The 12,801-nt window shown below is 37.4% G+C and overlaps 1 protein-coding gene across 5 annotated transcripts in view; it reads right to left on the bottom strand.

Annotated features, from left to right (window-relative positions):
• Positions 1 to 12,801, bottom strand: part of reln (reelin) — a 276,572-nt gene that overhangs the window by 188,045 nt on the left and 75,726 nt on the right. For 4 of the 5 annotated variants that reach the window (XM_052034310.1, XM_052034309.1, XM_052034308.1 and 1 more), the window contains one exon: positions 10,745 to 10,815. In XM_052034310.1, coding sequence (XP_051890270.1) covers positions 10,745 to 10,815 — 71 coding nt within the window. Of the gene's footprint in view, positions 1 to 1,084; positions 1,101 to 10,744; positions 10,816 to 12,801 lie in introns of those variants that run through there. The other variant, XM_052034312.1, reaches the window with a different exon arrangement.

The raw sequence follows: 12,801 nt of genomic DNA, 5'->3' as shown, positions 1-12,801 counted from the left end.
TTCACATGTGAAAGATTTCCATGTATGACATTCTCTTGGGGGAAACATACATTTCAGGCTGTGGTAAGCTTACTTCTTTCTCAATAACTCAATTAGTTGAAATTTCAAATTAACTTTAAGAATGGCATATAATAACTAATGTTGGTTCACACTTCTGTGGGCAAATATCTATCTTACTTAAGTGCTATGCTGATTTTTCTACAGAGAGCCGTAAACTGAAAGTATGTTTAAAGTAAAACTTGCTTCCTTTGACTCGGATTGGATATTTACAATGTGGGGAAGTCATGTTATCTTGATGTTGTGAGAAGCAAGTGAGTAAATCACATAAATGTAGTACATCACCAGACTACCCACCCACAGCATATGGTACTATAAAGTAAATTGGTCACTGCAATCAGACTTAAGCTTGCATTTCTTCATGAGTTTATGAATCACCAGTAAACACTCAATTACACAAAATCACAAATGTTTTGAATTATAATTACTCATGGAAACAATGCTGAAAGCTGTAAGAGTATAGAAGGATACACAATGGCATTGCTAAATGTAAATGCAGCTTTGGGACTGCAGTCCATGTGTATTTTTTCATTTTCACTGCTTTTCTTTCTTTTTTGTAAAGTGGTATTGAACAACATTGGTGCCTTTCACACCACAGGACCTCAGTCAAACAACAATTCTTCGATGTGTCGACACACACAAAATGCTGGAGGAACTCAGCAGGTTAGGCAGCATCTATGGAGAGAAATAAACAGTCAATGTTTCGGGTCGAGACCCTTCATCAGGACTGGAAAGGAAGAGGGCAGAAGCCGGAATAAGAAGGTCAGGGGAGGGGGAGGCAGGTGACAGGTAAGTTCAGGTGATAGGCGAGTCCACATGACGGGGGGAAGGTAGGAGGGTGGGAGTGGGGGTAGATGTAAGAAGCTGGGAGGTGATAGGTAGAAGAGGCCCTACCTCTCCCACTGAGTTCCTCCAGCATTTTGTGTGTGTTTCTCCAGATTCCAGCATCTGCAGAATCTCGTGTCTTCAATGTGTCAGCCCATATAGTGAAAACATTTATGTTATTTGATCATATATAACAACACACCTGAACCTGATCTCTACATTTTCTGATATCCACAATAAACAAAGTCTGCTGAGCACTGGTCAGGGGCATGAATTCTGATCACTTCTCCCCATCCCAATGGGAAAACGAATGCTGTTGGTTATACTTCGGCTGCTGTACTGATTGGAATCTATTCTTAGCTTTTAATAACAGGCAGAATAATTTTCAGCTTAAATCTACCATGTTGTCAGAATATAATAAAATAGAGACAAAAAACTGACAAGAAATTCATTTTGTATCTGAGCATAACAATGTGACCTTAAGAAATATTAAACACAGAATATATGTTTAATAAAAATTGCCTGTAAAAACTTTTTAGAACTGGCACACAGATTACAGCTGAGGTTTCAATTCAACTCCCATAATGTCAAAATTTACAGTTTAATGAGTTCAAGTGAATTGCCTCAACACATTTTGGTAGTGCGAAACTTAGCTGTAGTTCTTCACTAATTGATATTAAATTGCCCTTCCCATTCAGAGGTTGGTGGTGTTGCAAATAGAAATAGTTGCAGGATATCCAGGCAAACCTGTCTTGGGGAAGCATCTCTACGTTTGGTTCATTTTATGTCTAAGTTAGACTTATACTGGGTGAAAGATTGGTGCTTGAGAATGAATTGCAAAATGATTTTAAGATGTATAATGTAGGAAAAAGAATTATTAAAATCAAACAAATATAAATCAATATGCAATCAGTCAACTCCTGCTACCAAATATTAAAGATTCACAGCCAGGTTATTGACTGCCTTGAGCAAAGAGAAATTTGAGTTTTTATATAATGCTGACATTTGGCAGAGAAGTCTAGTAGAATGTTACATCATTAACAAAAGAGAAGATTTAAAGAGGAAGCTTTATTTGTCTTGAGTTGTGCTTCTTCACAGGTAGTGAGGTTAACAATTTACAGGTGATGCAAAGATATTTGTTTCAAATCCATTGGACAATTATTTTTAATTCAATATTACAAACTAACACTTTGCATGATCTGAATCTATTCTAAACATTATGAAATTCTGTAAATCCATTCTCTCCCCTTGACCACATTACATCCCCCCAAACATCCCCAAATCCCAGGGCTGGGATCATTTTATTATTTAAGTTGTGCATCACCTCCTGGCAGAAATCTGAAAATATACCAGTCCTGTTTTGAGATGAGATATCATATCAAGGGGTGGGAGGGGATGGGATTGGGTGTTGGGAAAATGCGTGCTGTTGAAGATCTCAATAACTTTAAGGAATGAAGTTCTAAAAACAAAATACCTTCAAAGCTTTGAGGCCAGTAATGTGATCATCAGTAATGTGATCACTTTTGCTCTTTTATACCATTTTTGGCTGTTGGCAAGGCATATGACCCCACTGGTTCTCTGAGCAGTCACATGAACAGCTGGGCCAGTACCAGTGACATCCCCTGGCTGGTACCAAACCACTGCACAGCAGTGCAGAAAAAGTAGCTAAGGCCAGGATTGAAACAGAAGTAAAACAAGTTGGAACTACACAAGTGGTCATCAGCAGTTATGGTGGGAAAAGTTAAGTTACTGAGTGGAGTTTGCAGCAGTAATGGCGATAATAACTACTGGTATTTGCCATCACCGCTCCTTGAGACTGGCAGCAATTTTGGAACTTCAGTGTACATGCAGTTTAACATAGAAATCCAAAAGTTGTCAATAGTGATTTTCTATGCACCCCCACTGGCAATGCTAATTGCAGCCTTCACTGCAATCAGGAAAGATCATTTGAACTGTCATGAATTTCAAATATTTATGACCTAGCCTCATTGTAAATCTTGTTCTTAGTTGCATTAAATTCTAAATGGGAATTTAATGGCATATTGAACCTTTATTGAGCCTAACTAGCAAGCTATCTGGCCCTTAAAAATTTGTGAGTTTGTGTACTGTAATGACATGCATGACTAAAAGTCTTTGAGTTTTTAATTGTTTTTGAATGCTTATCCTTTGACTTCTTCAATACATAATCAAGTGTATGTTCTGATTTTTGTTCAATACTCTGTAAAACATTTAACAAGTTAATTAAAAATTGAGCATTTTAGTTCCTGATTTGTTGTCAGTGAGAAGGGGTCAGGAAAGGGAAAATTCACAGCGCAGAGAGAGCTTTGTGAGGAGCTTTCTTCAAGGTCAGTGCTTCGCTTTTGTTGCTTCACTGCTGACTGCAAATTCTGGGCAAAAATTTATCGAGGGTTGTGGGGGGGAGGGGAAATCGGAGAGGTGGTGGGCTGGGGATGGGGGTGGTGATGCAGTGAGCAGGGAATGAAAAGCTGCTTCTACTGGCAAAAATAATTGGTAACCAGATTTAAAATAATTGATTTTCAAAAGGAAATCAGAAGAACTCTTAGAGATAATGGTAAAGCTCATTCAAGGTTTGCTTTGAAAATAGGATACTTAAAAAGAAAATTTGCGGAGTGTGGCATATCAGAGAGTGTCAAATGGGAGTAATTAGACAGCTCTTTCAGGGTGGCACCAGCCATGTTGGCTGAGTGACTTTTTTTCAGTATGATTCAAAATCTTTTTTCCATCTCAAAACAGTCAGAGACTTTTTCCCAGTGCAACAATGGCTAACACCTGGGGACATAATTTTAAGGTGATTGGAGGAAGGTATAAGGGGGATGTCGGGGGTAAGTATTTTGCACAGAGAGTGGTGGAACGCACTGCCTGCAGAGGTTGTGGGCAGATACATTAAGGACATTTAAGAGACTCTTAGATAGACACATGAATGATAGAAAAATAGGGGGCTACGTGGGAGGGAAGAGTTAGATAGATCTTAGAGCAGGATAAAATGTCAGCACAACATTGTGGGCCGAAGGGTCTGTACTGTGCTGTAGTGCTCTATGTTCTATGTAAAACATTAACTTGCTCGTTCTCTCTTCAAGGGGCTTTTTGTTTCATCTTTCATATATTTGAAAGAAATTTCCTTTTTAACTGGAAACCTGATAATTCCAGAATCTGTCCCAATTTGCAAACACTAGCCTGTCATCTCTGCACTAAATATCTGGGTTTATGCCAGAACTGTCAGAGTTTCACAGACTCTTCAAACAATGTCTTGCTACTGGAATCATGCTTATTGCCAATGCCCCAAACACTTCCATTACCAAATCTATCACACCATCACTGAGTGGCACTACCATCAAATCTCCAGCAGTCACATTCTTTAGGTCACTGTTGACAAGAAACGTATCTGAATTAGTGATGTACAAGAGGACAGAAGCTAGGTATTCTGCAGTGTAATCCACCATTTGACTTCCCAAAAGCCTTTTCAACACCTCATTGCACAGGTGAGACATGAAATGGAAAACTCTCCATCTGTCTGTGTGGCTGCAGCTCCAATAATATTCAAGAAAAAAAGGATGAAGTAGCCTCCTTATTTGGCACCCCACTCATTTAACCTAAACATTCATTCCCTCCACCACTGCACATTGTGGCCACAGTGTGTACCAACTACAACATGCACTGCAGTCTACTTTTGCAACAGTGCTTACTTTCACCGCATTGAAGAACAAAGCCAGCAGGTGCATGGGGACACCACCACCTGCAGGTACCAGTCCAATTCAATGATTTTCGCTATGGGTGATGTTAAGCCCAAGAGAGACCAGATGTAATTTCCTGGCTTATACATGCATCAAGCACAATATATGTCAGGAGTAGATGGGAAAAGAGGAAGATAAATGAATAGGTAATGTCATGTGTTAAAAATAAATTAAAACCAGAAAATGCTGGAACTATTCAGCAGGTCAGACAGCATCTGAGGGAAGAGAAACACAGTTAACGTTTCAAGTCAAAACCACTTTGTCATAACTGGGAAGGAGAAAAAAGGAGCTGCAGGGAGAGTGGAAGAGGGAGACCATCTCTGATAGGGTAAAACTAGGGTGACCGTGAGGATAAGCTGTAAACATGATTATCTGGTCAATGAGTGAGTGGGGGCAGAAAGAGAGAGAGAACACAGATAAAGGAGCAGAGGAGTTGTGAAATACAGTGCAAGAAGACATGCACAGCAGTTCATTTTGGGCATGTCCTCCACTTCCAGAGATCAGAAAAAGGAAAAAAGGGAAAAACAAACAAGCTGATCCAATATAACAGATAGACGACTTATACAGGCAGAGAAATAAAGATATCTGAAGTTGTAGAATTCAGTATTGAGTGCAGGAGGCTGCAATGTTCAGTACTGAATTCTACAACTTCAGATAACTTGATTTTTCAGTTCGCATCAGTCATTCATCTGTTATACTGAATCAATGTGTTTATTTTCCTTTTTTTCTTTCTTCTCTTTTTCTCTGGAAGTGGAGGCCACGTCTAGCTTGACCTGCCAAGTACGTTTTCCTGTTCTGCATTTCTCAACTCTTACATTCTTTTGTCTACGTTCATACTCTCTAACTGCTCCCATTCATTCATTGACCAGAAAACCTTGATTACAGACGCCCATGGTCACACCGGTTTTACCCTGCCAGAGACATCACCCACCTCGTCGCTTAACAAACTTCTTTTCACTTTTTCTCAGTTCTGTCGAAGGCTGTTCAATCTGAAATGTTAACTCTGTTTCTCTTCCTGTAGATGCAGCCTGACTCCCTGAATATTTCCAGCATTTTCTGTTTTTATGTTAGATTTCGAGCATTTGCAGTTTTTTGATTTTCATAAATAAAGGCTACCATTAAACTTCCAAAGTAGTTATAGGCAATAGTGTAGAGATTCTAGATCACAGCATAACTCTCTATTAACAATGATAAACAATTCATTGCCATTCAAGATCTTCCTGAGCTCATACTTCACTGCTTGCAATATTAAAAAGTTTTATCAACTATTTAAAATAACCATCATTTAAAATTACTATCTTAACTAAATTAGGAAATAAAGGGGCATTATAGTAATTTGGTAGCATTTTAAATATCAATATTTCAAGGTACGTTCCATTCTTGGTTTCAGCAGAATCCAATTAAATGTTCTTAAGGGTACAGCTTTACTAGATTTCATGAAATTTAAATGATATGTTAACATTTGTTTCCTATTCACTGCAAATGATTCATTTTTCATAAGTTTCAAACTGCGTGACAATTTGAAACATTTTATGAGATTGAATTTCCTTTTACAGTCCTTTCACAGCCAACTGCCTTTGACGGCCAAATCCCTAAACTATTCACCATCCTACTGATGTCATTTACATAGATGCTGCCTATAACACATTAAGTTATAACATGTTACAGGTTATTTCAGGTAGATCAGTAAGTGCTTTGCGTGTGTAGAAATATGATTACCTTAATATCAGCTACCTTGTGCCTGCAGGGTATATTGCCTGACTTCACTGTGGGGACCAGTGAGAGAGAAGGTTGAATTTCATTATACAGTCCCCCCACCTATAATCGGTGTGACAGAGTTAATATGATTTTGTCCACGATACACAGTGGCAGTAAAGCAGTGGCAATAAAAACAGTCAGTGGCCAGTTTTACTTCCTGCTCTGCCTTTACTAAAATGCATGAGTAAAATCTTGGATCAGCAGGAAGAAATCAGAATAGCACTGCCTTTGTGAATTTCTTTTGTCTGTTATGTTGTTACCTTGCTTCCTTCTCTTCTCCCAGTCAAATATATATATTTCTCTAGATAAGCTAGGTTTGTCTGTGTTTGAATTACTTGGGGATTGTGAGGCAAAAGAATTTCAATGTAATTGACAACTGATCCATAAAACATTAGGTTGAAGGAAGTGCCATTAGTCCCTGCAGGGATTTCACCTCCAATCAATCCTGTTGAGGTAACAACCTGCTTCAATCCCTCTCAGATGTGAAACACACTAGAGATAGATGGCTTGTTATTTTCTCTAGGCTTAGTTGAGAGGGCTTTCTCCATCACACTTTTATAATAATGGGACATTCAGATAAGCGCTGAAAACTCTATAACAATTTAACATAAAACATCCTTAAGTTTTATATTTATCAAGAGCACATTAACATAAGGGACAATAATTATTAAACTTTGATCAGATAGAATTTAATAATCACGTTCAGAGAAATTGTAGTTGTTAAATAATTAACTTTTGAAATTAACTATTATGATCAGGAAACAAATGAAACATTTATGGCTGAAAAAAATTACATCTAAGCATGAATACATTTATTAAAATGCCAAAATATGAGAAATAGTGCTTGGTATAAAAGTTTAATGGCTCAAGAATAAATTTTCCAAATTCTTTTTGTACTAAACAGGTCTTCAGTAACTTGCCCTGGGTTATCACATGGAATGAATTGTAATTCTCATTCAATCAACTGCTTGCCAATATTTTAGAAAGTTATTAAGTGTCCATGGGCTGGACTTTAATGAGCTATCGGCTGAAGCACTTGTAATCCCCAAGTACCCTTGATTCTGCACATTTCATTTTCACTAATAATTAAAGAAAATTATAGCTGACATAATTCTACTTTTAACTGCTATAAATCCAGGAAACATTCCCGATTTGCTGAAATTACAGATCAAAGGTGGTAAAAAGAAAATATTTTCTGTTGAACTAAAATGCTCAGTATTTCATAAAACAGCTGGAAAAGTTTAAATTCTGCAACATGCTTGTTTATGAGCCAACAGGCAACTACAGAAATGGACTTGTGTATCATTTGTTATTGTCATTACTTCACAGTCTTTACAACAAACTACAAAGATGAAAACAGAATTCTATTTTTTCTGTGGAATAAACCCTCACTTTGTCTTGAAAAATGCACTTATTTTTCAGTCAATGAAAAAAAAACTGCAGATGCTGGAAATCTGAAACAAAATCTGGGAATAATCAACAAGTCAGGCAGCATCTGTGGAAGGTAAAGAGAGTTATTGTTTCAGGTTGACGACCTTTCTGAAAGCACGGTGGAGCAGCAAATAAATCTGCTGCCTCATAGCTCCAGGAACCTAATTCAGTCCTAACCTCAAGTGCTGCCTGTGTGGAATTTGCACATTCTCCCTGCGACTGAACAGATTTCTTCAAGGTACTGTATCACAATGACGTGTGGATGGGTAAGTTAATTGGCTACTGTAAATTGTATAGTGGTAGAATTGGAAGGTTGGAGGCAGTAGTTGATGGGAATGTTGGGAGAGTAAAAATGGGATTCGACACTTGTGGGCTGCCCCCAGAACACTACGCAAAAGATGCATTTCACTGTGTTTTTCAATGTACATGTGACAAATAAAGATATCTATCTAAGGTAGGATTTGTAAGTGATGGTTGGTGCAGACTTGGTGAGCCACAGTGCCTGTTTCTATGCTGTATAACTCTCCGACAATTAAAAAACAGGTGAAATCCTTTGTTCATAATTGGTTTTTTTATTGTGAATTAAGTATTTTTAAGTCAATGTTTTAATTTGATTTGGAACTGATTTACACTTACAGAGCTGATAATAACATGGAATACACACCATTTGCTCTGCATTGTTGATAGGCGATCACTTCACTACCAACTTTCCCTTGATTGTGAGGAAAATTCTATTGGTTGTATTCTATTTCTAGAATAATATGAAAGAGAGGGGCGCAAATCAGCTTTAGAAGCCAGTGTCCAAACTGAGTTCTGCTGGTAATGGTTTCTGTTGCACTTATATTCCAAAATATCAAATTAGAGTTGATCCAAGTGAGCCAAAGGAACTCAGAAGAGCTTTTTTTTAATTGAATTTTGTCATGCTTGAGACTGCAACACATTTTAATTGTCTTTATTGTTGAGTTATTTTTAACTTGAACATTTCAACAAGGCAACATGTATTCCATTTGAAGATGGTGTTGTTCCAGGTGACACAGTGGTTCTTTATCAGATTTTACTGTCTATAATTTGACAATGGAAGACTGAATTTATTTTTCATTGATGCACTTTCAGATTAACTCCAGGGTTTCAAGACCCAAAGTTTATATAATTTCCCCATCATTGTACTCCATCACACCATTTTCAGATTTGGCATTGTGCCTGGAAACCCTCTTGAGTCCTTTACACAAGGAGGTACACTTTATAGGTGATTTGTATTTCAATAACTCTGTCTGCATGCTCCTCAATATTTTTTTGTGAAATTAGTCATTTGGAGAGAACATTGATAGATCGACTAAGACTACAACGTGCTGTATGCAATAAGTACATGAAGAAATACTACCCATTTTTAGTCAACAGTTTTCCAGCATCTGTGCAAACCCTTCATCAGGGTTATTAGAAATCCATATAAAGAGACTTGGTTTACCTGTTAGCTGAATTTACCTTGGTTAGCTATTCCATCCCTACATAAAAATCAAGATTCTGAGACCTGATGATGACCATCAGAATGACTCTGGAGACTTGCCTTCCACTAACATTTTGGCAGGATCACTGTAAGCGATAATCCATTACTACAAGAGATTATTTGGACCTACTTTGAATTGTCCCTATACTTAGTGGTGGCTGCATTTGTGTGTCAGTTAACTCATCACATTTGATTATCTTAAGACCAAAATTGCCACAGAAAATCAGGAATTTTGAATCTCCCAATGTTTAGTCTTTGGGGCGACTTAATCCTAAAGTGATCCTTATTACAAAGAAGCACAGCTGAGGCAAATGTTCTGAAGTTAACCTGTTCTGTGATAATTTACAGAATCTGAAACACAAATATTTTTACCATGTGTTTAATTTCCACAATACTCATTTGTGCCTTTAGGTACTGTGTATTGCACAATACAAAATGAATGCTTTGAATGCACAAGCATGATCAAGATTCCAATAGAAGTACTCAGGTTTACCTTGATAAATCACCAGGGATTAAAGTTGCAATTTGAATTCAGTTCAGAGTTCACAATGACTTACAAACTAGCACAGCTGTATCGTGTGTAACTGCTATATATGTATAACAAAACTATTCACTGGAAATCCAATATGACCCACCAGACTGGGAGGATAGAGATTTGAACCAATAATTATCTACATTCTGAATCTTCCATGGAGAACCACTAGGCAAGATCAGGCTCTGCCTAGGAAAATTAGAGGGTAACTCTTGCATGTTATCCAGATCCCAGTTTCTGTGTTGATGCAACTGTGGCACCAGATCATCTTCTGAGATGTAGTGCTTCACTGGGCAGTTAGATCAAACAAATGAGAAGATATCTTTAAGAATGGGATGGGGATGGGGGCATTGTCGACCTATTTGATGATTTATATGGTGGATAATTTAGCACTAAGGATCAAAGAAATGGCTGGGTCAATCATCGGTCTGTGATGTGGTTAATCTGATATAGGTCAAGGCAAAAGTGCAATTGATTCTAAGTTATGGAGAGGAAAATGAGCCAGGCTTCCTACCTCCGATCAATCTCTGAAGGTCAATGTTGATTCAGATTCATGGGTGGGAATTCTAAAAATTATGCTGTGATATCTCCAACTGTCAAATAGTTATCTCAGACTATGTTTGAGCATTAATAGTGGTCATTTGGGCAATTGTGCCTATGGATTTAATCAATAAGGATTCTGCACCAAAGGTTAGCTGGGTTACAATGAGAAAAAGGAAAAAGCGCCTAGCAAATCCAAAATATAACTAAATGACTGCTTTTCCATGTAATTGAAGATGTTCTTTTTCAAAATGTGAATAGCTTCAATAAGATCCAGACAAGCAACATTGTTAAACATGGCTTAAGTTATAACCACACAAACAATGGGGACCTGTTTTCTCTTACCTCCCTGCTCACACAACTGTTGAACCAGTGCATCCTTGAATATGATTTGACCCCTCTGTGTAGCCGTGGCCCTTGTAAAATAAGAGAGAAAATGTTTAAGTAACAATTTTACAGATCAATTAAGTCCTAATCTGATGTAATAATTCAAATTATAATTCTTAGGGATACTATGGTGAAGTATCATTAACCAAAATTTCATATGCCCTACCTATTCCTCTATTTACCACTTGTAGTCAATGGAAAAATTCATCATCCTTGAAGTCAGGGAATTTTGAAAACTCTGCTCATTTTACACCTACTGATGTTTGTGTCTGACTACCTATGAGCAAAAATGATATTGTTGCATTTTCAGCATGGCTGATACTCAGTGGAACAGAAGCAAAATGACCAAAGATGCAAAGGATGATTAGCCATAGAAATATGAAGCCACAGCCTAGCAAACCTGCCACCAAATAAGGTGGTTGTAATGGCGTATTTAATCTGAAGATTGGGACATTGTGAATTGGTATCCTTGGAGCTGCCTAAAGACAAATGATTTGGCAAATTTTAAAGTAGATCCCTGTAGGGATTCAATATATAAATCACCACCGTGAAAGTTGGTGGGTCGAACAGTTCTCACTTATAGACTGGCTTCATTCATTGAATCATTTCTTGTAGAAACTTGGTTTACAGAACCGCAGAAAGAACACATTCAGGCCACTGAGGTCCTGCTTGTTTCTCATTTGATCAGTCCCACTACATGGATCTTTCTCCATAGCCCTGAATTTTTTTTCTGGTCCTATTATTGTTTGAAAAGTACAGTTGAATCTGTTTCTGCCACTCTTTCAAGCAATGAGTTCTTTCGCTAATCTCCTAAAATATGTGCCCTTTGGGTTTTTGACCTTCCACTGATGGGAAAGCTTTTCTTCTACTTTCTCCAGGCTCCATGATTTTGAACACTTCTGTCAAAACTCCTCTCACTGTTCTCTCCTCCAGGGGAACAACCCCAGCTTCTCTGATCTATTCACTTTCCTGCAGTCTCTCAGTCTTTGGTCCATTCTTGTAAATCTTTTCCGAAGCCTCTCAATGTTGTTCACATTCTTCCTTGGGTGTTCCAACTGTCATTGAATTTATGTTTTAGAAATGTTTGACATAACTTCCTTGCTTTAATACTCCATGCCTTTTTAAAAATCTGAAGACTCTGCATGCCTTGAAAACCACTTCCTAAACTTGCCCTGCCTGAACAAACTCTGTAACTTGTTCAATATTATGTGTACATATAAAGAACAAACATGTATGTAATGTACATCACAAACACTGAGATGTCGCATTGCAGATAATTGTAAAAAAGGAAAAGGAAAACCATTAATTTTGATAACTTAAATTTTAATTTGTTGTTACGAATTGAAAGAACTTTCACTTTGTGCTGCACTTGTCTATATTCAGATATTTGGCAAATGATTTGAATAGTACTCGAGCTTGATCCAAGCCATATGTTAAAATGAAAGATAAGAAAAAAAGGATAAGTTACTTTAAGGAACAGCTTAAATTATCTGAATACTAATGGTCTTTCTTTACTATTTCACCTTCTCTTCTGCTCTTTTTTTAAAAATCTGAGGTGGTGTCTGCACTCTTGACTTAAAATTTTCAATAATAAATAAAACTGAACAGATAAAAAAACCTGTCAAACAACACTTGAATTATTCAAACTCTGACTGACAACCACCAGAGCCAACATAGGGGAACACCACTAATATTAGTGCACTGGGACTTGCAAATGCATCCACATCAAGGCCACATCTCATGATTTAATCAAAAGCTGTACTTCTCATGACATTTGTGATGTTCTAAATTATAGGATACTGTCCTCTGTACATTCTAGGCTCTTGCACTTGCAGGAACAGAATAGCTATATAGGAATGCTGGGGTCAGTCAGCATCTGTAAACTCTTTAACAATCAAGCCCAGTCAAAATCAGTACAAGAAAAATATCCTCAATTTTGTTTCATTCTGAAGTGACAGGAAACATTGAGCATTCAAAAAGCTATTTATCTGATATAGGTTTCTGTGCAACTCATA

This window comes from Pristis pectinata, chromosome 19 (genome assembly GCF_009764475.1).
Source record: "Pristis pectinata isolate sPriPec2 chromosome 19, sPriPec2.1.pri, whole genome shotgun sequence".
NCBI classification, from domain to species: domain Eukaryota; kingdom Metazoa; phylum Chordata; class Chondrichthyes; order Rhinopristiformes; family Pristidae; genus Pristis; species Pristis pectinata.
Note: the sequence above shows the minus strand (reverse complement) of the source record. Positions and strands in the feature narration are given on the sequence as shown.